The sequence below is a fragment of the Rhinolophus ferrumequinum genome, chromosome 6, assembly GCF_004115265.2.
Source record: "Rhinolophus ferrumequinum isolate MPI-CBG mRhiFer1 chromosome 6, mRhiFer1_v1.p, whole genome shotgun sequence".
Lineage (NCBI taxonomy): Eukaryota > Metazoa > Chordata > Mammalia > Chiroptera > Rhinolophidae > Rhinolophus > Rhinolophus ferrumequinum.
In genome coordinates, this window is record NC_046289.1 from 63518236 (window position 1) to 63545610 (window position 27375).

Here is a 27375-nt window from a genome sequence, read left to right on the forward strand (position 1 = left end):
ACTGCTAACATACTGTGGATCGACTTCCAAAAACATTAGCAAAGGAAAATGGAGAGATCAACCGTGGTTAAGTTAGAACCACAGACCTTTCAGACCTGGTAGACAGGTGTCGCATAAATGATCAGTGTAGCCATGTCATGGAACAGGAACCCCAGGTACAACTGCTGGCCCCAACCTGCCACGCCTTCTGCTGCTTGGGGCGAGCCGCCCCGTCACACTGCTCTGTGTCCTGTCGGCACAGGTAGAGTCTGCCCTGAGCTCTCCAGGGGAGGGTCCCAGGAACCCTGGGGCTGGCGTGAGGTTTCCTGCTCCTCTGGCCCCCAGGGCGTCCAGAAGATGGCCCTCCCAGCCGAGCCCGACGCTGACTTTGACCCCAACACCATACTCCAGACACAGGACCGCTTGAGCCAGGACTATGAGGGCCTGTGGGCGCTGGCAGAGGTAACGCTCCTTGTTCAAGAAATGTCCTGCTCTTTTCTAGACCTGAGCCATGAGCGCAGTGACAGGATGTGCTCCCTGCCCTCAAGGAGCTGACACCATAGCAGAAAAGGTGTGAAAAAAGTCATTAGATGGATAGAGGTGTGATGAGAACATATGAGAGGGTAGCCCAGGTCAGGCTGGGGAGTCAGAGGGAAGGACTTTCAGGCTGAGAGTCAACAACAAGAAACTGAGAGCAGGTAAAGCCAGGAGGAGGGCAGGGGAGATGGCAGGGAGACAGTGTTCTAGGCCAGACCTATGCAGAGGCAGGAGAGAGGCCCTAGAGTGGAGGAGTGAACGTCAGGGTGCCTGGAGCACAGGGAGGGAAGGGGTGGCGAGAAGCTAGAGGAGAGCCTAGAGAGGAGGCGGCCCGGCCAGGTCCCATGGGAGAAATGTGCATTGTACCTAAGAACTGAAGGGCTTGAGTAGGACAAAATCAAAAGAACACACTCTGCCAAGGCGATTTACCCACTAAGCTTGTGCCAGCTCCCTCCACTGGACCTGTGACAGAGGGTGTGGGGCCCAGCAGTGAGGTGGGCGCCCTCTCTGGCCCTGGGCTCTGCTGGACGAGGGGGGCGGTGATGTGGGGAGGGTCGGGGGACCTGTTCTGAATGCCCGGTGGGGAGCATTGACACTCACCCCAGCCTCTGGGCTGGCCTCTCCTCAGCGCCGCAGGGCCCTGTTGGAGGAGGCAGTGGCTCTGTTTGGTTTCGATGGCTCGTGTGAGGAGCTCCAGTTCTGGCTAGAAGACCAGACAGCGCTGCTCCAAACACTGCAGCTCCAGGCTGACACCTTGGAGGTCATGCAGCTCAAATTTGAGGTACAGTCCCCTTGGAGCCAAGGGGCAATTTCATCTGCTGTCTCTCCTGATTCCTGTCCTCCCTCCTCACCTTGCTCCTGCCTCCCCATTATTCATTCCTGTGCCTCCGTTCTCCATGTTAACTATAGTCCTATCTGGGAGGAGGGAACGAGGGAGCTGGCCTTGAATTATTTTTAATTGAGGTATAATTGACATGCAACGTTGTGTCAGTTTCAGGTGTACAGCATAATGATTCAGGATTTGTATATATTGCAAAATGATCACCACAATAAGTCTAGTTAACATCTGTCACCATATATAATTACAGAATTTTTTTTCCTGTGATGAGGAGTTTAAAGATTTACTCCCTTAGCTACTTTCAAATATGCAAGGCAGTATTAACTACAGTCACCATGCTGTACATTACATCCCCAGGACTTATTTATTGTATAACTGGAAGTTTTTACCTTTTGACTCCCTTCATACAGTTTGCCCACCCCTCACCCACTGCCTCTGGCAGCCACCAATCTGTTTCTATGAGCTTGTTTATTTTTTTATTTTTTTATTTTTTTAGATCCCACGTATAAGCAAGATCACATGGTATTTGTCTTTCTCTGTCTGGCTTATTCCACTTAGCATGACGCCCTCAAGGTCCATCAATGTTGTCCCAAATGGCAAGATTTCTTTTTTTTTTATGACTGAATAATATTCCATTGTGTGTGTGTGTGTGTGTGTGTGTGTGTGTACCACATTTTCTTTATCTATTCATCCACTTGTGTTGATGGACACTTTAGTTGTTTCCACATCTTGGCTATTGTAAATAATGCTCCAGTGAACATGGGAGTACATATGTCTTTTCAAGTTTCTGTTTTCGTTTTCTTCAGATAAATACCCAGAAGAAGAATTGCTAGATCATGTGGTAGTTCTATTTTTAATTTTTTGAGGAACCTCCATAATGTTTTCCATAGCAGCTGTACCAATTTATATTCCCACCAACAGTGCACAAGTATTCCCTTTTCTCTACATCCTCGCCAACATTTATTTCTTGTCTTTTTGATAACAGCCATTCTAATAGGTCTGAGGTGATTTGTCACTGTGGTTTTGATTTACATTTCTCTGGTGATTAGTGATATTGAGCACCTTTTCATGTACCTGTTGGCCATCCATATATCTTCTTTGAAAAATGTTTATTCAGATCCTCTGCCCATTTTTTTTTTTAATTGGGGAATATTGGGGAACAGTGTGTTTCTCCAGGGCCCATCAGTTCCAAATCGTTGTCCTTCAATCTAGTTGTGGAGGGCACAGCTCAGTTCCAAGTCCAGTCTCCATTTTCAATCTTAGTTGCAGGGGGCGCAGCCCACCATCCCATGCGGGAATTGAACCGGCAACCTTGTTGTTGAGAGCTCACACTCTCTCTAACCAACTGAGCCATCCAGCCGCCCTGCCCATTTTTTAATTGGATTATTTTTTGTTTTGTTTTGTTGGGTGTTTTTTTGTTATTGTTTTTTGAGGGGTTTTTTGCTATTGAGTTGCATGAGTTCTGTATATATTTTGGATATACCTTTATCAGATATTTGATTTACAAATACTTTCTCCCATTACATAGGTTGCCTTTTCATTTTGTTGATGGTTTCCTTTGCTGTGTAGAAGCTTTTTACTTTGATTTTTTCCCACTTGTTTATTTTTGCTTTTGTTGCCTTTGCTTTTAGTGTCAAATCGAAAAAAATCATTGCCAAGATTGATGTCAAGGAGCTTACCTCCTATGTGTTCTTCTAGGACTTTTATGTCTTCACATTTTACCTTCAAATCTTTAATCCATTTTGAGTTAATTTTTGTGTATGGTATAAGATGGTCCATTTTCATTCTTTTGCATGTTGCAATCCAGTTTTTCCAGCACCATTTATTGAAAAGACTGTCCTTTCCCAGTTGTATATTCTTGGCTCCTTTGTCATAAATTAACTGACCATACAGGCGTGGGTTTATTTCTGGGCTCTATTCTGTTCCATTGATCTATGTGTGGTTTTGTGCCAATACCATATTGTTTTGATTACTATAGTTTCATAATATAGTTTAGTTTGAAATCAGGGAGCATGATGCCTCCAGCTTTGTTCTTTGTCAAGATTGCTTTGGTTATTAAGGGTCTTTTGTAGTTTCATACAAATTATAGGATTGTTTGTTCTATTTTTGTGGAAAATGCCATTAGAATTTTGACAAGGATTGCATTGAATCTAGATTGCTTTGGGTAGTATGAACATTTTAACAATATTAGTTCTTCCAATCCGTGAGCATGGAATATCTTTCCATTTATTTGTGTCTTTTTCAATTCCTTTCATCAGTGTCTTATAGTTTTAAGAGTACAGGTCTTTCACCTCTTTGGTTAAGTTTATTCCTAGGTATTTTATTCTTTTTGATGCAATTGTAAATGAAATTGTTTTCTTAATTTCTCTTTCTGTTTGTTATTAATGTATAGAAATGCAGCAGATTTATGTATATTAATTTTGTATCCGGCAATTTACTGAATTCATTATTAGTTCAAACAGTTTTTGGGTGGAATCTTTAGGATTCTCTATCGTATCATCTGCAAGTACTTCTTCCTTTCCAATTTGGATACTAAGCCTTGAATTTTTAAAGGTTTCTCCTAGCCCTTCAAGGCCGTAGATCCCTGTTCTTCCAGAAGGATGCAGCTCGAACACCTCCATAGCAGAGCATGTCTGAAGTCATTCATAGTCTTGAGAGGAGTGTGGGAACAAAATAAGTCCTCTCAAAGCCTGGGTCCTCCTTTTTCTAGAAGTTCCTCACCACCCTGGCTGTGGGAAAGGGACTCTGGGCTGAGGTCAGCAGCTCGGCTGAGCAACTGAAGCAGAGATGTCCTGGATACTCCCCCAAAATCCAGAGACAGCAGGAGGAACTGAGCCGGAGGTGAGAATAAAGAGGGAGTGCAGGGTAATAAGGGCAAACTGGATGCAGTGTTTTGGCCTGAGTGCCTGCTCATCTGCCTCCCGAAGTGCCGGAGGAAAGACTAAACATGTCAGAGACAGGGAGGAGAGGGTGTGGGGACAGCCAGGTTGGCAGCTTCTGTCATATGAGTTTCTGGCCAAAGACCCAGGATGGACAGGGAAGTGTCCCTGTGATGAAGACATCTTGCTCCCTCTGCCAAGGTGGGGGCAGCTGGAGGCCCTGAAGAAAGAAAAAGAAATACAGCTGGCATGCACCATGGAGGTGTGCAGTTTTCTGCAGGAATGTGGACCCACACAGGTTCAGCTGCAAGACGTGATACTCCAGCTGGAAGCCCTGGAGACAGGGCACTCAGAGGACCACCACCGCGTCCTACAACTGGCCCGGCAGAAGATGCCAGCGCTGGAGGGGACCATCTACTACCTGCAAAGGGTGGCCATAAAGTACGGCCTGAGCTTGGCATAGTAATGGTGCTGTGGGAGGGAGGGAAGGCCAGAGCAGGGTTATGGAATAAGGAAGGGGACAGAAACGGGGGTGGTTGAGGAAGGGTAGAATGTGCTGTCTGAAGGGCAGGGGAAAAGGTGGGGGAACAGTGTGAGAAAATGCTCATGAGGAGGGGAGAGCCCCATATGCTTGCTGCCCCTATATCGAGAGTGAGGCTAGGGCAGGGCATTGACTGGGTGCTGGGCTCATCTTCCAGAGTCAAGGACACAGGCTCCAAAGAGAGCCAGTCCCTACAAGAACAGGTGGAGACGCTACAGGGGCTGCTGGAGGGAGTGCAGAAGCAAGTGGCCCAACAGGCCCAGGCCCAGGCCCAGACGCAGGCCCGGCAGAGCTTCCTGCAACAGAGCCGGCGACTGCTGCTGTGGGCGGAGGGTGTCCAGGCTCAGCTGCACAGTGAAGAGGAAGTGGTGGACGTGGCCTCAGCCCAGCGGCTGCTGGTGGAGCATCAAGACTTGCTGGAGGAGATCCACCTGCAGCAGGAGAGGTCAGGACAGGAGGGCAGACAGGACAAGCTTCGGGATGGCCAAGGCCTGCGGGGACGGGCCACCAGAAAGAGGCAGGAAGCAGTGCATCACCCAGGGGATTGGCCCAGACTGATGCTTAAGGCGGGTTTTCAAGGGGGGAAGATGTAACCAAGGACGGGTCAGGCAGCCTGCACACATCAGGGAGGGACCCAGGCAGAGTCTGAGCTAGCTGGGAGGTTCTATCCAGTCCAGGCCTGGCCAGACCGCACCCAGGTGAGCCTGGTGGATTGCTTTCAGTCAGGACAGCCTAGCCGCTCAGCCATGCTGGGTAATCCAGACCCCCTGGCCGCTGGAGTCAGAGGCTCAGGACCCCCATGGGACTCAGACACCCACATCCTCAGTATGATGATGACTCCCCTCCTGCAGAGATGATGGCTCAGTCCTGGCAGGCAGGGCCTCCGAGTACAGTCTGCAGGTTATGCCCACACAAGGGAGCCGGACAGGTGGCCAAGCAGGCACTGAATCCATCCTGTCCTCTGCGTGCCAGACTCTACTACCTGGTTCAGGGCTGTGTCAGCTCAGAGAAGTGGAACCTTTTTCTAATTCACTCACAGGTGTTACCTGTTCCCAAGCTGTGTGCCTGTGGGCTGCACCCAGCTGAGAGGGGCACCTTTTCTAATTGTCCAAGTCTCCACGTGGGCTTACAATGGCCTGCAGTCAGGCATGTGTATGGCTTGAGTGATTTTCCTGTGTTGTGCTACCTCAGCCCACCTACTTGCCTGGGCCTCGGCCATCGGCATGGCCAGATAGAGTAAGGAAGACATGGCAGGGAGCGTGGGTGCTGTTGAGTTCTAAGCATGTGCGGGGCCTGATGCATTCAGTGTCTTACCAGTGGGCAAGGGCACAGCTGTCGCACGGGACAAGTAAACCACGTGGGTTAACCAGCCTCAGACCCCTCCAGCTCGCCTCACGTCAGAGCTTCGAGATGAATGACTATGGAGGCAAGATGGAAGGAAGGTTGGTGAGAGGAGGGATGGGCTTTGACCTTCTGCCTGTTGTCCTGGCCAGGCTGCAGCAGCTGGAGGCTCAGGGCCAGTCCTTGGCAGCCTTGGACTCACTGGACTCCCAAGAGGTGACCCAGGCACTGAGGCTCCTGGGCGAGCAAGGCCAGGGGCTGAAGGCTGCCTGGGAGCAGAGACAGCGCCGGCTGTGGGAGGGGCTGGAGCTGCAGAGGTTTGGCCGAGCAGTGGATGGTTTTGCTGCCACCTGTGCCAACCATGAGGCCTTCCTGCAGCTGGACAGCCTTGGGGTATGGATCCAGGGATGTGCAGCAAGGTGCTGCTTCCCCATCACTGGAGAAGCCGGGCTGGGCAGGAGGCCCCTGGACCGGTGGTGGGTGAGATGGCGTTGCCCTCCATGCTCCCAGGCGTGACTCCACGTCTCTGTACCCACAGGAGGACGTGGGGGAGGCCCAGAGCCTGCTGCAGCAGCACAAGGAGTTTGGGTGGCTACTGGACACCCTGCGCCCTCGGGCAGAGACTCTGTGGGCACGTGGCAAGAGGCTGGCTCAGAGCAAGCACCCTGCTGCACACAAGTGAGCCTGGGTTTGTCTGGGCAGCACCTGTCAACCTTTCTCAGTCTTCATATCCCATTGCCCTGAGGCTGGGAGAGTGGGTGGGGTGTGTGGGGGGGCGGAGAGGAGCACCCTCGGCTTCAGTGGGCTGAACTCGAGGGTGGGCCTCAGGCATTGTGGAGCCCTCCCCACACCCTCCCCCGCCTGCCCCTGCCCTCCAGGGTCGGAGAGCAGCTGCAGAGCGTCCAGGTACAGTGGACCAGGGTTCAGGAGAAGAGTGAGCAGAGGAGGAGGCAGCTGCTGGCTTCCCTCCAGTTCCAGGTGAGGGGCCAGCCCAGGTACATGAGGCCTCCCCTAGACGACTGCCTAAGCGTCCACTGCTGCACTAACAATTGCGCACCATGCGGAGCCCTTTACAGTTTACAAAGCTCCTTCCCACAGGTTAGTCATGGACCCTCAGCATAACCTTGACAGGCATTATGGCTCTGATTTTCCGAATGGGGAAAACCGAGGCTGAGGCCACACTGCTCAGAGGCGGGGCTGGGACCGAAGTCTTCACTAACCCCCCTCGCCCTCCCTCCCTCATCTGGCTAGTCCCCTTCCCCATTGTTTCTGGCCACACGAGGCTCTTGCCTGGGCCCTGGGCACCAGCCGCAGAATCTGGTTCTGTCAGGTATTTGTTCAACTGCTCCCAAGGGCTCAGCGGGGCCCGTGCACAGCCTCCCAGAGCGTAAGCCTGTTTGCAGCAGGGTAGCTATACCTGATCTGATATGGGCTGAGTAGTGGGGACTGACCAGGCGCTCCTCCTGCCTGGGCACAGGGTGCCATAGGCCCAGGTCCTGACTGCCCCAGCTTCCTCCTACTGCTTTCCCTGACGCATTTCCCTCTCAATCTCGATTTCCCTGCCACTACTAAGGAGCAGTAACCCTAGGCCCTGCCTCTCTTGTACCCTAGGATTGGCTCTGGGTTCTGCTCTTCCTATGGGCATCCCTTAGACCCCTCTCATAGAGGTCCTCACACCAGCCCTCACCCCTGGTCTCTGGGACCCGTTCTCTCCTGGTTCTTGGGCAGGAATGGAAGCGGGATGTGGCAGAGCTGACGCTGTGGATGGAAGAGAAGGGGCTCGTGATGGTGGATAAGCCCTCCCGGGAGCCAAGCAACGTCCTGCAGAAACTCAAGTGGCACAAAGCAGCTGAGCGTGAGCTGCTGGCCACCCATGGGCACCTGAAGGGCCTGCAGCAGGTAGGAGCTGGGACAGAGGGTGCAGGGCCTACTCATCTTCAAGTTCCCTGCCCATCTGCAAGGCATGTTTTCATGGAACACACTCACTAAAGGAAGAATCAACCTCAGTTCCCATAGAGTTAGGCTCCTCCAGCTTCCTCCTTCAGTCAGCTGGGCACACCCTGGTCTGGGCATCCAAACAGCCCAGAAAGTTTCCATCATCCCTTCCCCTCAACTCTCTCCAGAGCTGATCCAGAGCCTGCCTCCTTCACCTGAACAAAGACCTTCCCCACCATCCGCCGGGCGCCTGCTCACCCTGCGCTACTTGTGGGTGTCAGAGAAAAGCTCTCCCACTTCTGCCCACAGATTTTGGGCCACATGAACTGCTCAAGCTCTTGCAGCCTGTGGAATGAAGCTGGTAGTCAGGCACCCCACCTCTACCACCTGGGTACAGCCTGCTGTGGCTGCTCATGGTACCAGCAGCTCAGCAAGACTCCCTGGGCCTTCATTCTACTGCAGGTGGGGAGTGAGCTATTGAGCAGTGGGCTCTGTGCCCCAGGAGACGTGCAGGCCGGGCTTCGGGACCTGCGTAACAAGTGGGAAGAGTTGAACTGCAAGATGACAGAGCGTGGGGAGCAGCTCCGGCAGGCAAGGCAGCGGGACCAGCTCCTGGGGCTGTTACAGGTCAGCTGAAGAGAGGGGGAGGGCACAGGAGGGAGACGGAGGCTGGGCTGGGCTGGGAACAGGCTGGACGGGGAGAGGAGAGGAAGAGTCTGCATGTCCTGCTGAGGCTGGAGTGACCCTGGGGAGTCCTGCAGCCTTTGGAAGCCTCTGTCCTATTGGCAAGTTGAGTCTGGCTTCACCCACCAGTAGGCCAATGCAGGATTGTCTCCTGTATGCCAGTGTGTGGTTAATACAGCTTGAGTCCCCCAAGGAGGAAGAAGCGCGAGGGGATAGTGGTATTCATGAGGTTCTTGGGGGAGGTTTGGGCACTGTTGGTGGAGGGTAGAAATGGTGGTGACAGAGGTCCCCAGTGGGCCCTTGGTGACTGTGGTGTGCTACAAGCAGTCAGTCTTAGAACCCAAGAAAGTCCATTTACTAGCATATATGTGGAGAGCCTGATGCAATGCCATCGTCCCTCTCCAGGATGCCAAGGAGAAGATGGAGCAGCTGGAGGGGGCCCTGCAGAGTACAGAAACGGGACAGGACCTATGCTCAAGCCGGGGTCTGCAGAAACGGCACCACCAACTGGAGGGCGAGAGCCAGGCACTGGCCAGCAAAATGTCTGCCATAATCTCTCAGGCCCACCACATGGTCCATTCCCAGCCCATCATGGAGGAGACTCAAAAGTACCTCCAGAGGTACATGCCTGCTTGTGCCATCTTTACCCCACTCTGTTTCACCCTCCCGTGTAAACGTGAGGGTGGTTTCACCCAGTGAGCCCAGGAGGGTGGCACCTACAGAACCTGAGGTTGTCCAAATCTCCTTCCCTTATGAGTAGAGTCATTCCCAGGGTAGGAGGGTCTAGCAGGAGAGATCCCAACTAGACGTCCTAAGCACCCCACAATCTGAAGTCACACGGGTCATCCAGGTGGAACGTTGGGCCCTGGGCCCTCTCCAGCTTTCTCCCCCCGTCAGATGAGGCTTTTCCCTGTACCCCACCTTGTTCCTCATGGGTCCCTGGTTGGGCCAAGGAAAGGACTGAAGGTTTGTCCTCACTTATTCCCAACCTCTGTCATCTCTTCTGCCTTCACTCAGGTTGGAGTCCCTGCAGGGACATCTGACCACGCGGCGCCTGCAGCTGCAGGCCTCGGTTGAGCTGCACCAGTTCTACCAGCTGAGCACCACAGAGCTCACATGGGTAGCTGAGCACACGCCCCGTGCAAGCTCGGCCATCTCCATCAAGTGCTTGGATGATGCCCTGAGCCTTCATCGCAAACACAAGGTAATGAGCCTTTTTCTCCCAGGATCCCTGGTGTCCTGTTGTCAAGCTTTAGAAGCCTTCTACTGCTACTCAGGGTCCTGATTTCCAAGTCTCTGCCCCCAAGTGTTCTCTGTCTGGAAGTTTTGCCACGACTGGGGCCTGGAACCAAATCTGTGGCTCTGTTCTGCATACCCTGTGGCTAAGGGAATCTGGAGACAGCAGCTCCTCGTGCTATTCCATGACAGGAGCTCTGGATGGAGATGAAAGCCCACCAGGGACAGGTGCAACAGGTACTGGACTTCGGACAGAGCCTAGCAGCCTCAGGGCACCCCCACGCCCCGCATATCACGGAGCAGTGCCAGGAGTTGGAAGGCCGCTGGGCAGAGCTGGAGCAGGCGTGTGAGGCGTGCCTGCAGCAGGCTTTCACTCTCCAGCAGGTAGGATGCAGAGAACACAGCATCAGGGCAAGAGGCAAGAGTCAGGCAGGCTCTGTAAGTGAGGCCTGTGGAAGCTGGGACTCTCTGAGAGGTGGGTCAGTGGTGAGAAGTCTGGGCCAGGAGCGGGCTAGTCCCTTGTATGGCACAGAAGCCTCTGTGTGCTGACTGCTGGATAGCCTGGCATGATGTCCCCAAGGGATGATGGAGGGTCCCGTCTGCGTTCATCAAGGTGAGTTGGTACTATTCTTGGCAGTATTTTCTGGATGTGTCAGAGCTGCAGGACTGGGTGGAGGAGAAGTGGCTGCTGCTGAGCAGTCAGGACTATGGCGGACATGAGGCAGCCACCATCAGGCTCATTGAGAAGCAGCAGGTACCATGTCCTGAGCATCCTCCACACAATCTGGACTTGGGTGATGATGGGCCAGGAGGAAACCGTCTGTCACTCACCCAAAGGGCACTTGCTACTTCTCGGAGGCACAGAGCCCAGCTCTTCCTTCCTGAAGACACAGCCAGCCCCCTTCCCACCATCCAGCCAAAGCCTACAGGGTCTCCATTCATCCCCAGTGCTCCCTTTCTTCAGAGGCAATGGCTTTGAAGGTCCTTTCCCTCTCTTTAGTACTGTTCTAGTCTACACCGATGGCCTCGAGAATTCTCTGCCTTCTCTTTGTGCTTCTTCTCCTCCCCCTGGCACCTTGGGGTCACCTATTCTTGCCCTTTTCTCGTCTTCACAGGGTTCTTCCTCCCCCACTCTGAATATCATCCTCTGAGTTAACCAAATGCCCTTCCTGAAGCCTCCCTCTCCCAACAAACATCCCCTGATTAAAGGGAGAGAGGCCTGGAAGACCCCTCCCGGGATCAGGCTGTCAGGACTACACAAGCCCCAAGGCCTGAACCAAAGCAAACTTGGTTCCTGTCCTATGACTGTTGACTTCCCATGAGCCATTTCTGCAGAGTGTGCCTGTAGCCGGGGCCTCATGGACCCAGTGTCCCAGGCATTCTGGGTACCTTGCTTAGCTCTGTGCAGCTCTTATACTGTGATGCTGGGGTCTAGTACAGTGTCTCCTTGCCCTCCGTTCCTTGGCCCAGGTTACCCAGTGTTCACCCTTCCCTGCCTAATAGTGAGCTCTCTGAGGCCACAGACTATGTCTTCACTTTTATGGAACAGTAAGAACTCCATCAGTAAGGGATCAATGGATGACGGATGCATGGATGGGGAGAGGGTTGGAGGCGGATGGACGGGGGGATGAGTGGATAGGGGGAGATGGGTCGGTGTGTGGTCAATGGCTGGGTAAATAGGAGGAGAGATGAATGAGTCACCCAGTCTGGTGGGGCCTTATGTGCTGACAGGCCCTGAAACAGGAACTGGTTCTTTATTGGAACTCCGTGGAGAAACTTGACCAGAGGGCCCAAACCCTCAGTGGCCCTGAGGCCCCTGAGCAGCTGGGCGTGGTACAGGAGAGGCTCTGGGAGCAGCTGCGGGCACTGCAGGAGTTGGCAGCCACACGGTGAGAAGCCTTGTACACGAGGTCTAGCCACAGTTGATGCTCCCATACCATGACCCTGAGTTGGAAGGAACCTATGACCTCAGGCCCATAGAGATGTGTCAGACAAGTCCTTGCTGTGTGTTGCTTACCTCGTTCTATAAATTCCTCAGTGATGGCCCACTGGGCAGGAACGTGCCCTGCCAGCTCCCAGCAATCCGTCTCTTCCCCCAGCCATACCCTCACCTGCCCTACACTGGCCTTCCTGTCTTTACTTCTTCCTGGATCCAGAGCCACAGGCCTGGGCAGAGAGAATGAATAACCTCCTCCTTTAGGTCACACCCTCTGGCTGGGCCAGCTGTCCCCAGGGGGCTGGGCAGCTAACTTCTGGGGAACCACGGGCTATCCCCACAGGGACCGGGAACTGGAGGGGACCCTGAAACTGCACGAGTTCATGAGAGAGGCCGAGGAGCTGCAGAGTTGGCTGGCTAGGCAGACACAGGCGGCCAGAGGAGCAGAGAGCCTCGGAGAGAACTACGAGCACATCCTGGTGAACGAAGGGCTGGGACAGGGAGAAGCCATGAGGCAGAATGCTGGGGTCAAGGGGGCTGGCCTGGCTGGGCTCTGTGGAGAAGGGGGCCATGGGAGTAATGAGCCCTGGCTGAGGACAGACCTCTGGGTAGAGTGGGCAGGTGCTGCAGCTGTCCAGTGGCTTGTTGCTTAGAGATCACTGAGCCGCCTCACGTCCCAGGCTGCTTGCTGCCTTGCTGGCTGAAAGCCCCCCTTTCACCCATTCCCCTCTTCTCCTTAGCATCTCTGCACCAAGTTTGCAAAGTTTCAGCACCAAGTGGAAATGGGTGGCCATCAGGTGGCAACCTGCCAACAGCTGGTGGAGAGCCTGCTAGAGCGAGGGCACAGCACTGCCCCCAAGGCCAGTCAGAAGCAGCAGGATCTGCAGTGAGTGCCCAGCAGGCCAGACCAGGGGCATGGGTTTGGGGAGCATGCAGGGCAGGCAGCTCCTGGAGTGTTAAGAGAGGGGGTAGCATGCTCTGAGGGTCACATGGCTGTGCCTGCCCACGAGGAGTCTGCAGCGGGGCTGGTTCCTGGGAAGCTGAACCAGCCACAGGAGGCCATGGCCTGGGAAGGGAGGCGAGGCTGGGTGTGCAGGTCCAAGAGTTCTGCCCAGACCCCCAGGGGCCCTTTTCTAAATCACTGGCTCCCAGGACCTGGAGGAGCTGAGGGAAGACTGCCTAGCTGCCCATCCAGGGGCGCTGGATCCACTCCCAGCCTGTGTGCTGTGAGGCAGGCTCATGACTTGTTCATAACCCCTAGCACAGAGCTGGTCTGGCAGAGGCCTTAGGAGCTCAGTGAGAGTTTGTAAAGTAAATGAAGAATGGAAAGAAGAGGCATCCTCTACCCTTGAGTGTTTATATTGAGACTGGAACCGCAAGATGAAAGGAGTACCGCAAAGCATAGAAATCAATTAAGTGCCGAGAGTGATATTAGCAAACGACTGAATTCATAGTAAAGCTAAAAAGACGGGCTCCAAGGAGGAAGGTTTGTAAGCAGTGCCAGAGACAGGAAAGGTGTTGAGAAGGGGAGCTTTGGGCCAGTCCCAGAGAGGAGGAGAGCTGGCCAGACCAGGCGACGGGGCAGAATGCGATGCTGGGTCAATGCTGATTTTCTGCTGGTCTCCTGCGCGCCTGGGACAGGGCCGCCTGGTTGGAGCTGTGTGAGCTGACCCAGGCCCGAGGCCAGCTGCTCCGAGAGGCCGCGATCACCCTCCGAGTTCACAGAGATCTGTCGGAAGTCCTCACCCAGGTCCAGGTGTGAGCCCAAGGGAGGAAGGGGCTTCTTTCTGGAAGTGGATCCACCCCAGGTGCAGCATCCCACCCTCCGTTCCTGATCCCCTTGGTCGTCTCCTCTGCTCAGGAGAAAGCCACAAGCCTCCCCAGTGGCTTGGCCCAGGACCTGCATGGGCTGGAGGACCAACTGAGGAGACACGAGGGGCTGGAGCATGAATTTGTGTGCGCTGAGCGTGAGGTGAGCCCAGGTCTGGCTGCCACTCCCACACAGGCCTTTGCCAGCCCCCTCAGGCCTGCCTAGATATTTCTCTAGATTTTCTACGCTCCCTCGGGCCTCTTGTTGGGCCCATTGTACATGGCAGGGCATGGCCCAGTGAGGGATCTGTGGCATGGACAGGCCCTTCAGCTTCTAGGAGGACATCACCCTCCCTCCCTATGCCCTACCCTGCCCCAGCTGCAGGAACTGCTGGAGCCTGGAGACACAGTGCAGCAGCTGGCTCCCGGGCCTCACGCCCATGCAGTGCAGCAGAGGCAGCAGGCTCTGGTGCAGGCCTGGGAGGCCCTGAAGCTACGCATGACGCAGCGCAGGGCGCAGCTGGAGCAGTCATGCCTCCTGGTCCGCTTCCACACAGCGGTGAGGCCCCTTCCTCTTGGGCAGCACGTGTGTGTGTGTGTGTGTGTGTGTGTGTGTGTGTGTTTACACTGTACCATGCATGCATTGCACATGCACTTATGAGGCCCTGCAGCTCCTGAGAGATAAAAAGTGTGGAACATGAAGTGGAAGAGCATGGGCACATTCGGATGTCCGTCTGTCTGGTCAGAGAGCTGAGCACATGATGTGTAGTAGCACTGACTCCATAGGTTTGGGTCAACACCAGCCCAGATAAGTAACAAGGCCATCAAGAGACAGGGGTCCCAGCCAGTAAAAATGGCCAAGAAAACCCATAACTGGAGCTATGCCAGAGGGAAACCTGCCCTCATGGAGCCTGTCTAGCTGAGGAGATGAGCCTAATATCCAAGAGCATGAGGTTGGGACAGTGGCCCTGGCATAGGATATCCCAGGAGTCGGTGCCTGGTAGACCAGAAAGCCCAAACTATGACACTGCAAAAATGGTTTAAGCTTAGGGACCCAACTCTGCCTCTTTCTAGCCTTGTGGGCTGGAGAAGGCTCTACCCCTAGTTTTTTAGTCCATTTGTGAGTGCTAGAGTTTACAAAACTTACACACACGGTGCCATTTACCCTTCTTCATATGTGCAATGAGATGTTTGGACAAAGATCCAGGCCCCTCCAACTCTCACACTGTGTTTCTACACAAATCAACAGAAGATAGTTTGCATGAAATTGGATATCCGGAAGATAAGGCAAGCAGTGAGATGTCAAGGTACCAGGAAAGCCTTCATGAGGCAACAAAGGACTTGGCCCTTGAAGAATGGGGGAGCTTGGAAGAGACAGAAGGGAAGAGAAGGAGCTTCTAAAGCAGGAGGGGCAGCAAAATCAGGGGGTAGAGATGAGCCTGCAGGCAACGAGGTTAGGATGGTACATGGGGAAGTTAGTGGACCTGGGAGGATTGGGTTGGATGACGATGGAGGAACCAGGTGACAAAGGGCCCCCTAAGCCTCACCTGAGTCTGTCACCCAGGACAGCTTGGGCCGCTTCCATGTGTGAGTAGATCCAGGCGGGCTGTAGTTGTGCCTCAGTGCCTGATTCTCTGCCGCCCAGCCCAGCTCTCACCCAGCTCTCTCCCTCCATCTCCCTGGAATCTAGGTGCAGGACTACATGTCCTGGGCGGCCCGTGTGTGGCAGGAGCTACAGGTAGAGGAGAGCGCCCAGGAGGCAAGCAGTGGCCCGATAAAGTTCAATGCCCACCAACAGCTTCGGGCAGAGCTGGAGGCCCAAGAGCAGCTACACCAACGAGCCGCCCAGCTGGGCCAGAAGGCACTTCTGGCTGCAGGGACACCCGTCAAGGAGGTGGGCCCCTTGTGCTGGTGCCCACCCTGTAGCCCACCTGGCCCCACTGTGTGCTGGCCTCACCTCAGGCGCTTCACGCAGGGTCTGCTTCCCTCTCATCCATGCGGCTCCCCTCACTGCAGGCTCCCACATGCCTGTCCCCAGGTCCAGGAAGGGCTGCGAGCCCTGCAGGACAGGCGGGAGCAGGTGTTCCAGGCCTGGGAGCGGAAGCAAGAGAGGCTACAGTCCATGCACCAGGAGCAGCTCTTCCTCAGAAAGTGTAGCCACCTAGAAGAGATCCTCATAGCCCAGGAGGCAGGTGCCCTCATCCCAATAACACACATCCCTGTGCTCCCTCTTCTCCCGGTTTCCCCTCTCCCTGACTCACCTCCTTACTTCCCGGGGCTCTGGCTTTTTTCCTGACATGGAGCACAGATGTCTGCGCACCACCTCAGCATGGACATCTGCAAACGGGGGTAAGGAGCCTGGCTGTCTGGACCGTCCCGATGGCCTCTGTTTCTTTTTCCATGGGCTGATCCAGGTCTCCCTGAAAACCAGTGCCCTGGGGAACTCAGTGGAAGAGGTAGAACACTTGATCTGGAAACATGAGACCTTTCAGAAGGTGCTGGCTGCCCAGGATAAGAAGGTAATGAGCTTGGGGAGTGCTGGGCATTGTCAGAGTTGGTGAGAAGAGGGGAGGGAGTCTGGGAATGTTGGAGAGTCCTAAATGGGGGAAACGAGGTGCTTGGTGTGTACCCAGAGGCCATGTTGGGGTAACCTGGGGGCCAGGAGCCCCTGTTGGAGGCTGACTGAGTTAGATGTGTGGCTCAGTCATACTGCAGGGACAAGTCTGTGGCCCCATGTCATGCGGTCACTGGTTCTGGTTTGCTGGGAGGGTCAGGCAGCTCTAAGTCAGCCCTCAGCACTCAGGCCTGAGGGAAAGGCTTCCCCGGGGGCTGGCCCTGCTCCGGACTCACCAGCATGGGACAAGAGCAGGCTGTGCCCCCGCCCCACAGGAGGCAGCTCTGCGGGAACAGGCAGCGACACTCCGGGGTCCCACGGTGAAGGACCTGCTCCACACAGTGCTGGCGCATCGGGCTCGAGTGAAGGAGCTGGCGGAGACGCGGAGACAGACCCTGCACACTTCCCTGCTGAGGGCTGGCTTCACCAGGGCTGTGACCCAGGTGCCGTCCATTTGGGCCACGTTTTACAGTTAACAGATGACATTCACCTCTGGGCTCATTCAGCTCTTACCACAACCCTGTAATGAGGACACTGAGGTTTGGAGAGTTAAACGGCTTTCCCAGAGGCCATGCTGAAGCCCAGACATTTGATTAGAAGACCCTGCATGCAGAGACCCTGCTGCTTCCGGAGCTCTCACAGGGCTGTGTGGCAAAGAAAGGCAGGGGAGGGAGAGGGCAGTCCAGGGCCCGCCAGGGAGCAGGTGAGCCTCACCTCTGACCCCACCCAGCCCCTTCCTGTGGCTGGGGACCAGCTGGTCATGGGTCACAGATCCGTTGGTTCTCATTTACCAGGCTCTGCCCAGCCCTGACCTTGGGGTCAGCAGTCAGCTACCTGGACGCCGCTGAGGGTAGGCGGGCGGGACATCTCTGTGGACTGAGGTCATATCAGCATCAGGGGATTCATGTCCCCACCCCCACCAGGTTGAGGACTGGATCCAGGAACGGGTCCAGCAGTTGGAAGAGCCACTGGCTCCTGGAAAAGATAAATTGAAGCACCTACAGAAGCACCAGGCCTTCAAGGCTGAGGTCCAGGCCCATGAAGACGTTATTACCACTGTCACCAAGGTGATGACCAGGCCCTCAGCCCCATCTCTGCCCCAAAAGTGGATTCCAGGATGGCCAAGGGGACAGGTCTTAGGCAGTGGGGGTAAGGGCTGTGATGGTGGAAAAGCAGGAGGAAGGGTGACGGGCAAGTTTCCCTGGTGTCCCCTCCCTCCCCAGGAGGGCGAGGCTCTCCTCGCACAGAGCCACCCTGGGGCGGAAGAGGTCTCCCAGAGACTGCGGGCGCTGCAGGAGCACTGGAAGAAGCTGAGGCAGGCAGTGGCCCTCCAGGGCCAGGACCTGGAGGACATGCAGAACTTCCTGGAGTTCCTGCAGAGAGTGGACCTTGCAGAGGCTTGGATCCAGGACATGGTGAGGCCCAGATGGACAGGGCAGAGTGGGGGGTGGGGCTCTGTTGCTGACGGATGGGGTGGAGGGAGCCCCAGCCCTGCAGCCTCCTAGTTCCCTGACAGAAGGGGCCCCAGCAGAAGTTGCCCAAGGCGGGCCACCCACCCTGACACTCCCCCAGCAGCTGGGTGCCCGAGGGCTGGGTGCTCCAGGACTGGAGCTCAGAGTGCCGCCCTCCCAATCCTTGGCCTCCACAGGAAGTGATGGTGAACATTGGTGACCTGGGCCAGGACCTTGCGCACTGCCTGCAGCTCCGCAGACAGCTCCGGGAGTTCCGAGGAGTCTGGGCTGGGGTAAGGGGCCTTGGCCGGGGAGAGGTCAGCCAATGCATCCCTCACTGGGAATTACAGCTCAGCGTGGTGACCCAGCCTGGGCTCTGGGGCCAGGTGGGGCTTCAAGTGTCAGCTCATGCTTGCTACCTGCACGTGCGTAGGCAGGCTCCCTCATCTCGCAAGCCTTAGTTTCTTCATCTTTAAAATGGGGATAACAGCTACCTCATAAGTAAGAGAGCATGCATGTGTGGTGGTGTTTACATAAATCTGTGCATGTGAGAAAACTAAATAGCGTTGAACCTCCCCCCTCAAGTGCACACAGGTGAGCGTGTGAAGAAACAGATGAACTCTGAATGAAATCTGTCATCTAGTTAGTAGTTAGACCAATGTCAATTTCCTGGTTTTCGTATTGTACTGTAGATATGTAAGGTGTTACCATCCGGGGAAGCTGGGGACGGGTACATGGGACTTCTCTATACTACTTTTGCGATTTCTCACGCAGCTATAATTATTTCAAAAATTTTTTTAAAAGAATGCATGTGTGCCTGAATGTAGTGAATAATTAATAACCTTCCTTTAGCATCTCGGCATCTTTCTCACCTCCCCTCACACACACCCCCAAACAGCTATTTCTCTTTTGTGGTACAGAGGAAAGGAATTGGACAGATGTATTCACAATTAGGTGTCAGAGACCAATTGTGCTAACCTCATCCCTGTGACATAAGTATGAGTAAAATCGATTTTGTAAAGGGCTGCAGAGCTCCCAGCTAAGATATTGTTTGCTAACGGTGGAATTTCACAGCCGCTGTACCAGGTGCAGTACTAGAAAGAGCACTAGACTCAGGAGCTGGGCTCGAGTCCTGGCTCTGCTACAGATTAGATTCTGTCGTCTGCTTCAGCTACAAAAGGAGAGAAACCCCCTTCCCTGCCCTCCTCACCTCAGACAATTCACAGGGAAGTGCTTTGGAAATTTAAGTTCTTACAAATACAAGGTGATATGACTGCAATCCCACCCACCCGTCAGGCCCCTCTCCAGGTACCTGTGAGCCCCACCCAGTGTCGAAGCAGTGGCAGCCTCAGCCGAGGGATTCCTGGGGTGGGGACCTTTAACCCCAGAAGGCCTGAGCTCACCATTTCATTCTACTTCTCACTTTGCTTTTCTTATCCCAAGAAGCTGCATTTTACCTTTAAAATCTCCTGTTAATCGGTGTGTACCCACCCTCCCACTCCTGCCTTGTCCTGACCCAGGGAGCATGTTTTTTTCTAGCCTTAGAGACAACTCTGGGGTTGCAGGCTCCTAGAGTATCCTGCTCACTGCACTGGGATGGGCTGGGACATGATGCCCTGGCAGAGGAAGCAGCTGCCTCCACTCCCAGACCAGCTGCTCCTCACGCTCTCTGGGGCCCAAGCAGAACCTCCAAGTGCTGACTGTAGTACAAAGAAGGGGCGTGGAGCAGCTGGTGCCACTGCCCGCACCCTGTACCCCCACAGGACATGGTGGATGACGCCAACATCAGGAGCATCAATGACTTGTCACTGCAGCTCAAGAACAGGGACCCCGAGCAAGTCAAGACCATCTGCCAGCGGCGACACCAGCTGAACAACAGGCCAGTCCCAGAGCCAGAAATGGGGGGGAGGGGGGCAGAGAGGGAGCTGAAGGGTGACCTCAGACTCAGTTTCACACCCTCTCTGTCAGGTGGCACAGTTTCCATGGCAATCTGCTCCGCTACCAGTGGCAGCTTGAAGGGGCCCTAGAGATACACACATTGTCCCTAGAGCTGGATGGCGTCACTGAGCAGATTGGGGAGAAGGTAAGAGCTCAAAGAGCAAACTCAGCGTGGGGGTGAGCGTTTCCCGCCCAGTCTCCCACATGTCCTGCTCCTCACCCATCTCAGGGTGGGTACTTGAAGGGGGGTCCTGCCAGGGGTCTGTCAGGGCCCTACTAGGGGCTCTCGGGATCGACTATAAGCCATAGAAGCCCCAATGCAGACTTGGAGTCTGGCCCACCTGGACCCTTTCTCCCCCAGAAGCACGATGGGTCCAGAGGCCAGAGGCCACCACCCCCCGTTTCCTCCGTTGTCCTTGAGCAAGCCCAGAGCCCACAGGAGTTTTGTCCCAGGATTGTGTCAGCCGCTGCAGAGAAACGTGGGCTGAACTCTGGCAGAGGCTCAAGTGAAGAAGTTATAGGCAGAAGCCCCAGGGGACCATTCTCACTCCTCTAGCTCCCACCTCAGCCAGGCCAGGCTGTCCATGCTCAGTTCCCCCCAAAGGCATGAGTGTTGAATGAGACAGTGTATGTGGAAGCATCTCACAAATGGAGATCACTACCTCAGAGGAAACCCCCACCCCAAGGCCTTCTGGGAAACGTCCTCCTTCGCAGAAGGAAGGGGCCTCTGTCAGGGCTGGCTCTCTGCTCTGGCCCCTCGTAGGACACCGGGAAGACACTCACGCTGGGTGCTTGCTTTCCACACAGGAACACTGTGGCCAGTGGCCCCTCTGCTGTGAGGGAGGAGCTAGAGAAAGGCCAAGTTGATATCTCCCCATTCCTCCCCAGGCTGCCCTGGTCCAGCCCCTGGACTGTGGGAAAGATCTGGAGAGCGTGCAGAGGCTGCTGCAGAAACACAAGAAGTTGGAGCAGGAAATGGGCCTCATCCAGGCCCAGGTGGAGGTGTGTCGCTGGGTGTGGAGGTGGGCCCAGGCCCAGGGTACCGCCTGTGGGGGACTCTGTGCAGGCATGCAGAGGACACGGAGGCTTCAGGACCTTGAGAGCCAGCCAGGTCCATTCAGCTGTTACTCCCACAGGCTGGGGAACTGCAGCTGGGGGTGCTCCTGAGTAAAACCTGCCTTGTGGCCCCAGCCCCTGACCCTGCTTCCCCTTAGCCCCTAGAGCATAAGGTGGCCCACCTATGCCATAGAAGTCCCTGGGCAGCCCACAGCCTGAGCTGCAAGCAGCAGAAGATGGTGGACAGCTGGTGGCAGCTTCGGAGTGGGGCCCAGAAGTGGTATGATCCCTCACTGCCCTCACTGACCCATCCTTCAGTCTCCACACTTTCACTTGGCCCCAGTTTTCCCCTAAGAATCTTTCTTCATCCTTCAAATAACTGCCTGTATTGTCTGTCACTCCATTAATCCCCAGCCCCTGAGCCCTTCTTTGGCTGAGGGGATTCAGGGACAGAAGGCACTGGTGGGCAGAGGGGGAGAGGGGCCCGGAGGCCCTGGGACTAGCTGATGACCCCTGTGGGCAGGAAGGAATTGCTAGATGCCTCGCACCAAGCTCAGAAAGTGCAGGCGCTGCTGCAGGAATTGCTGCTCTGGGCCCAGAGGCTACGGGCTGAGATGGACGCCCCAAGTGCCCCCAGCAGCCCTGCAGAGGCCCAGCGCATGTTGGAGGAGCACCAGGAGCGCAAGGTGAGTGGCTGGGACCCCCAGGCCTTTCCTAGGATCTTGCCTTTTCTTTGCCCTCTTGCTTACTATGACCCCAACTTTCACATGGGTCTTTCTCCATCACCTGACTCGGCCTTTCTCCTCTTCCATCCCAACCCCTCAGCTGTCTCTCCACCTCTCCTCCTTCCCACTGGGCCTCTCCAGTGCTGAGGGCCTCAGGCTCTGGGATCTAAGCCCAGTCCTGTTACAGGCCGAGCTGGACTCCCGAGCAGACAGCGTCAGCCTGGCCCGGAGCACGGGGCAGCGACTGCTTGCAGCAGGACACCCGTCCACCCCCGACATCAGCCATGCCCTGGCTGGTTTGGACCAGGAGATGAACAGCCTGGAAGAGGCCTGGCAGGAACATGAGCTCCAGCTCCAGCAGGCCTTGGAGCTACAGGTAGGCAGCCTCCACCCTGCCCCAACCCCCTGGGGCCTACACTAAACCCACCACCCCTGGTCAAAGACAAAGCCAGATAGGCTGCTGTACCAGGGCCTCTTCTTACCACCCACCACTCACCTCTCGCCACCCAGCTCGTCCACAAGTCTTACCTGCTATGGACTCATCCTGTTGAGCCAGGTCCCAGGTCCCTGGTTTCCCCACTGGGCCACCAATAGGTTTACTCCAGCTGCAGTGACTGGACCCTCTGCTCACTTCCTCTTGCCTTTTTCCTTCCCAACAGTTGTTTCTGAGCTCTGTGGAGCAGATGGAAAGTTGGCTCTGCAGCCAGGAAGCCTGCCCAGCCGGTGAGGGTCTGGGGGTAGGTACCCGGCAGGAATGAAGGAGGGTTTACAAGAGCAGCACTAGGGATCAAACCAGCCAGTGCTGCCTGAGCACCCCAGGCCAGGGCATCTCCCCATCTCAAACATGTCAGCCACTGAGCAGTCACTCACCTATTGACGTGAGCAGTTCTGGTGCACCTGGGCCTAGGCCCCACTGGGAATACCGTGGAAGCTTAGTGGGTGGGTGTATGACCCTTGACCCATTCTTGCCTCCTTCCCCCCACCCTTCTCACCTCTGCCCACCTCACTTCCTCACACCCAGCGGTTTTCTTTTCCCACCACTGTCCCAACCCCTGTGGCAGGTGAGCCTGGCTCATGAGAGACCTCAGAGAATAGTAGGACTAGCCTGTCCTGTGCTGAGGTAGCATTGCTGGGAGTGCGGGGGTCGGGGGGCGGTTCCTGTTAAGTGAAAAGCTCTTCCTGCCCTGGAAATTCCGACACTTAAACCTTACCCCCAATACCTTCCCTGGCTGAGAATCACAGCCCTAAAGCCAGATACAGCCTTGAAGGGTTAGAGGGGTGTGTTTGGGCAGAGCACTCACCATGAGGGTGAGTGTTTGCTAAGATGGCTCTAGGTGGGAAAGATAGCTTGGGATGGGGAGGGGGCAGCCCCGTGGACAGTATCAGCTTCCCTGCTCCCACCAGGACCCGTTGGCCAACGTGCAGACCCTCCTGTGGAGGCACAAGGAGCTGGAGCGGGGCCTGGAGGCACAGGCAGAAAAGATGAGCGCACTGGAGGCCACAGCCCACCGCCTGCAGCGGGGTGGACACCCCCAGGCCCAGAGTGCCCTGGGCCGGTGCCAGGCCGTGCTCCTGAGGTACCTCTGGCTCTGGGCTGAGGGGAGCCGTGGGTGGGCTGGCACGGGCATGGGGCATCTGGCTCTTCCCTTCCTGCCCTTCTGCCTCTTGACCCAGGCTCACTAGCTTTTTCCACGGGCTGCAATCAGATGCCAGGGCCCCCGGCCCTGCAGTGTGTCAGCCCTGCAGTGAGTTGCTCCATTATGGACACCAGGCAGCACATGGTTATCCAGCTGAGATGAGGAGGAGTTTTACAAAGAAATGTGTGCTGGGAAACTAACAGAGAAAAGCCTAATGCAGAGGTGGTACCAGAGTGTAGTGGTGAAGTAACGGGCCTCCAGAGCCAGACAGTCCTGAGTTCTTTGCTGCCCGTTTATGGGGGTTCTAGGGGCAGATTCCTCATGGAGTCTCGCGTCTCCAATGAGGGGAAAACAATACCTGCCTCTTAGGCCTGTGTGAGGACTAAAAAGGTAGCCTTAATGTGTTATAACGGTGCCTGGCACAAGGGCAGGTTGACAGATTTTTTTTTATGCTTATTTAACTGAAGCCAGCAGAGCTGACAAGATACCAGCTTCCACCTTTTTTTCCTCATAAAATCCCATCTGATTCAGCTGCCTCATTCAGCTCCTCAGACTTTTAGATGAGGGCAGATTTGACCAAACACTGGATCCCAGACTGGAGGGGGTCTCCGTCCCTCTGAGAGAGCCCACCAGGATCCCTGTGGCTCCTTGTGCTGCTGCCCTGGCAGGGGCAGACTGAGCCATCCTTTCCTCCTCCTTGCAGGCGGACCCCTACATGGGAACCCCAGGGGTCTTTGATTGATTATTGACAGATGGCAAATGTTGGTTTGTGGGTCTCCCCCCCAATCACCTTAGGTGTCCTGGATGACCCCCAGGAAAATGGCACCCTGACCCCCTCCCCCTCCTGGGCTTCTGACATCCTCTGGGAGGTGTTTCTGTTCAATCAAGCCTCTCTGTATCTCCCTGCCCCCCATACTCTTTGGCAGCCCCAGGATGGGGAGACAAAGGTTAACACATACCAGGGTGGGTACTCTGCTGACAGGTCGTGTTCACGGACCCTGGGGTGGGTAAAGTAGGGGGGTGTATTAGAACTTCTTTTCCTATTTATTTTATAGATCTCGTTTCTGATTTTTCTTTTTATGCATATGGCGATGTACTTAATCTATTGGTACAGAGGTACACACATATATAAATCAGTACATAGACACATGCATACACATTTACAAATACATATATATTTGAGTGGTGCCTGCTCAAAAAATTCTTACTAATAAGAATAAGCAGTGCATGATGAAAAAAGTGGTTTAGACACTGTACTAGTTTGCTCCAGCTGCAATAAAAAAATACCACAGACTTGGTGGTTTAAACAACAGACAGTTCTCACAGTTCTGGAGGCTATAAATCTTCCATCAAAGTGTTCACGGGGTTAGTTTCCCCTGAGGTCCCTGTGGCGGCTGGCTTAAAGATGGCTATCATGTCCCTCTGTCCTCACTGTTTGTGTCTCTGTCCTAATCTCTTCTTATAAGGACACCAGTCATCATAACAGGGCCCACCCTAATGACTTCATTTTAACTTAATTACCTCTTTAAAGACCCTGTTTCCAAATATAGTCACGTTCTGAGATCCTGGGGATTAGAACTTCAACCTAAGAATCTGGGGTGGGGTGGGGGCGGGGAACAACACAATTCAGCCCATAACAGATACTAATAAAGAGGGGAAATAGAATGTGTCTATTTCAAAGGAAACCCCTGAATCAGGTATACTGATACCCAAGCAAGGCTTCCTAGGCTGGAAGGGCGCCCACGCACACAGGTGCACGTGCACACACACCCCTGTAGCAGCTCCAGGTCGTGGTAGGTGGACCTGTGGGCCCATGAGACCCTCCTTCTGGCAGGAAAGAGGCACTCCTGGAGCGAGCCTGGACCCGTCGTCTCCAGCTGGAGGAGCTCCAGCAGCTGCAGACTTTCCTGCAGGATTCTTACGAGGTTCCCCCTGGTTGGAGTGGGGAGTGGTTGTGGTGGGTAGAAGGAGTTGCCCCAGAAAGAGGCCACCCTTCCTTGGGGCAGTCCAGAGATTAGTGGGGAAGGGAGAGCCCTAGGCAGCAGAGCTCGGTTCTCCCTATATGCCCAGGTGGCCATGTGGCTCAGGGAGAAGAACCTGGTGGCCCTGGACGAGGGCTGGCGGGACCCAGCCATGCTGCAGGCACAGATGCGGAAGCAGCAGAATCTCCAGGCTGAGCTGGACACAAGTGTGCACCAACAACAATGGCTGCAGATGGTGAGGGCCTGGGGGTATGGCTGGGGGACCACAGGAACGTCTGGCCGGCCAGGGCATGGGCAACCCCACAGAAAGCTGGCAGCAGCTCTGAACCATAGTAATGGATAGCCCACGTTCACCGAGTGCTTTCTGGGTAAGGCACCATGCTAAGCCCCAGAGAGAAGTGAGAAACAGGAGCTTCCCTGGGTTCCCTCTCCCAAAATGGCCCCTTTGCAACAACTTTAAAGACAGTGTTTTGACGTGGTAGTTTTTAAAACTATCTTGAAAAGATATTAAAGGATACCATCAGGGTACAGCCAATAGTCCTGTGGGTAAAGAAGTCAAAAGTGTAGCACCTTTTAAATTTACCCTCTCTCACCTACAAAGCGCAGGCCCTGACCCCAGGCTGGCTCCCTTTGACATAAAGTGCCCTGCCAAGTATTTTAAATGTTTTTCTCATTTAAACAAAATAACGATTATTATTTCAATTAAATAGATAAGGCTAATGAGTTCAGAGAGGTTAAGGAATTTGCCCAAGATCACACAGCTGGAACACAGAGACTACAGCTATGGATGGGGCTGGTGGTTGGAGCCCATACAAGTGCTTTGGCACCAGCTGTCCATGTTGTGGCTGTAGGAGGGGCAGAGGTTACTGCAGAGAGGCCACCCAGCCTCAGCGACCATCCAGCAGTGGTTACAGGAACTGGGAAAACTGTGGGACGAGCTCCAGGCCAACTGCCAGAGGAAGGCAGCCAGGCTACAGGAGGCCTACGAGGTAAGGCTGTGCGGGCTACGGAGCAGGCTGGACGACGCTCCAGGCCTCTCCCCCTCATGCCCACCTTTGTTCTGCTCCAGGCCCTGCGTCTGCGGAGGAATGTGGAGGAACTGGAGAGCCAGCTGGAGGCCATGGAGGTCGAGCTGAGAACTCCCACTGGGGACCAGGACCAGCTTGGGCTGGAGGAGCTGTTAGGGGCTCAGGGAAAGCTGGAGGCAGCAATGGACAGGCAGGCTAGGCAGGCACAGGCCCTGCTGGGCCAGGCCCAGGCCCAGGCCTTTACACGGGAAGGCTACTGCCTCACCCAAGACGTGGAAGAGCGGGCCCAACGACTGCTTCAAAGGTAGATCTGCCCATACGTACCCTCCTTGCCCTCCTCCTTCCTGCCCCCCAGCTCATCTCCTCAGGGCCTCCCCCTGCCCTCAGTGAAAAATGTGTCACCCTCTGGTCCTAGTACTGATGACCACAGTCCCTACCTGCCCTGGCCCCGCCCTCCACTGCTGCAGGTTGGAGAGCCAGCGGGAGCACCTGCAGGAGCGCAGGGCAGCCCTGGAAGCCCACAGCTGCCTCTTGCAGTTCTTCAGGGACACTGATGAGGAGATGGCTTGGGTGCGGGAGAAACTGCCCCTGGCGGCCGCGCAGGAATACGGCCAGAGCCTGAGCGAGGTGCGGCGCCTACAGGAGAAGCACAAGGTGGGGGCCCACCTGGGGAGAATGAGCCTCAATCAGCCAAGGCACTGAGGCCCTCCTGGGAGCTCAGCCTCCCAGGGGCTTTGGGGACACCCAGGATTCTTTGTTGGTCACAAGGACAGGGAACTTCTTGGGGGCACGTCTATGGGATCCTACCAGGCTTGAGGCACAACTCTGGGGTCCCCCACAGTAGCATCCTCAGTCCTATCTTCCCCCCACTCCACAGAACCTGGAGAGTGAGCTGAGCAGCCACGAGGCTCTGACCCGGGCGGTGGTGAGCACAGGGCACAGGCTGGTGCAGGCTGGGCACGTTGCTGCCTGTGACGTAGCTGCCCGGGTGCAGCCGCTGGAGAGCGCCATGGGCTGCCTGCGGGCAGAGGCTGTGCAGAGGCGACGGCGGCTGCAGCAGGCTCAGGAGGCCCAGCAGCTCCTGCTGGAGGTCAGGGGGCTGGGATGGGCACGAGGACACCAGACTGTACCCAGGCCCAGAGGGTGACCCCCACGCGGGGCTCTCAGCTCTGTGTATCTTCTGTCACCTCCACCGGGTGGCCTCTTTCCCTCAAGGTCTTCTGCATGTT

The 27375-nt window shown here is 55.3% G+C and overlaps 1 protein-coding gene across 1 annotated transcript in view; it reads left to right on the top strand.

Annotated features, from left to right (window-relative positions):
* The window catches only part of SPTBN5 (spectrin beta, non-erythrocytic 5), a 46590-nt gene that overhangs the window by 11373 nt on the left and 7842 nt on the right, over positions 1 to 27375 (top strand). The window contains 42 exon segments of the mRNA XM_033109193.1: positions 242 to 287; positions 290 to 441; positions 1145 to 1297; positions 4065 to 4195; positions 4435 to 4674; positions 4932 to 5219; positions 6268 to 6508; positions 6654 to 6793; positions 6994 to 7093; positions 7844 to 8014; positions 8513 to 8677; positions 9140 to 9354; positions 9752 to 9938; positions 10163 to 10354; positions 10608 to 10724; positions 11702 to 11859; positions 12250 to 12385; positions 12647 to 12792; positions 13548 to 13662; positions 13768 to 13878; positions 14095 to 14274; positions 15406 to 15609; positions 15754 to 15903; positions 16130 to 16234; positions 16605 to 16772; positions 17253 to 17396; positions 17553 to 17744; positions 17978 to 18073; positions 19544 to 19659; positions 19749 to 19863; positions 20607 to 20720; positions 20933 to 21054; positions 21298 to 21460; positions 21687 to 21875; positions 22159 to 22236; positions 22904 to 23076; positions 24971 to 25061; positions 25207 to 25353; positions 25970 to 26107; positions 26188 to 26450; positions 26614 to 26800; positions 27024 to 27236. Coding sequence (XP_032965084.1) covers positions 242 to 287; positions 290 to 441; positions 1145 to 1297; positions 4065 to 4195; positions 4435 to 4674; positions 4932 to 5219; positions 6268 to 6508; positions 6654 to 6793; positions 6994 to 7093; positions 7844 to 8014; positions 8513 to 8677; positions 9140 to 9354; positions 9752 to 9938; positions 10163 to 10354; positions 10608 to 10724; positions 11702 to 11859; positions 12250 to 12385; positions 12647 to 12792; positions 13548 to 13662; positions 13768 to 13878; positions 14095 to 14274; positions 15406 to 15609; positions 15754 to 15903; positions 16130 to 16234; positions 16605 to 16772; positions 17253 to 17396; positions 17553 to 17744; positions 17978 to 18073; positions 19544 to 19659; positions 19749 to 19863; positions 20607 to 20720; positions 20933 to 21054; positions 21298 to 21460; positions 21687 to 21875; positions 22159 to 22236; positions 22904 to 23076; positions 24971 to 25061; positions 25207 to 25353; positions 25970 to 26107; positions 26188 to 26450; positions 26614 to 26800; positions 27024 to 27236 — 6552 coding nt within the window.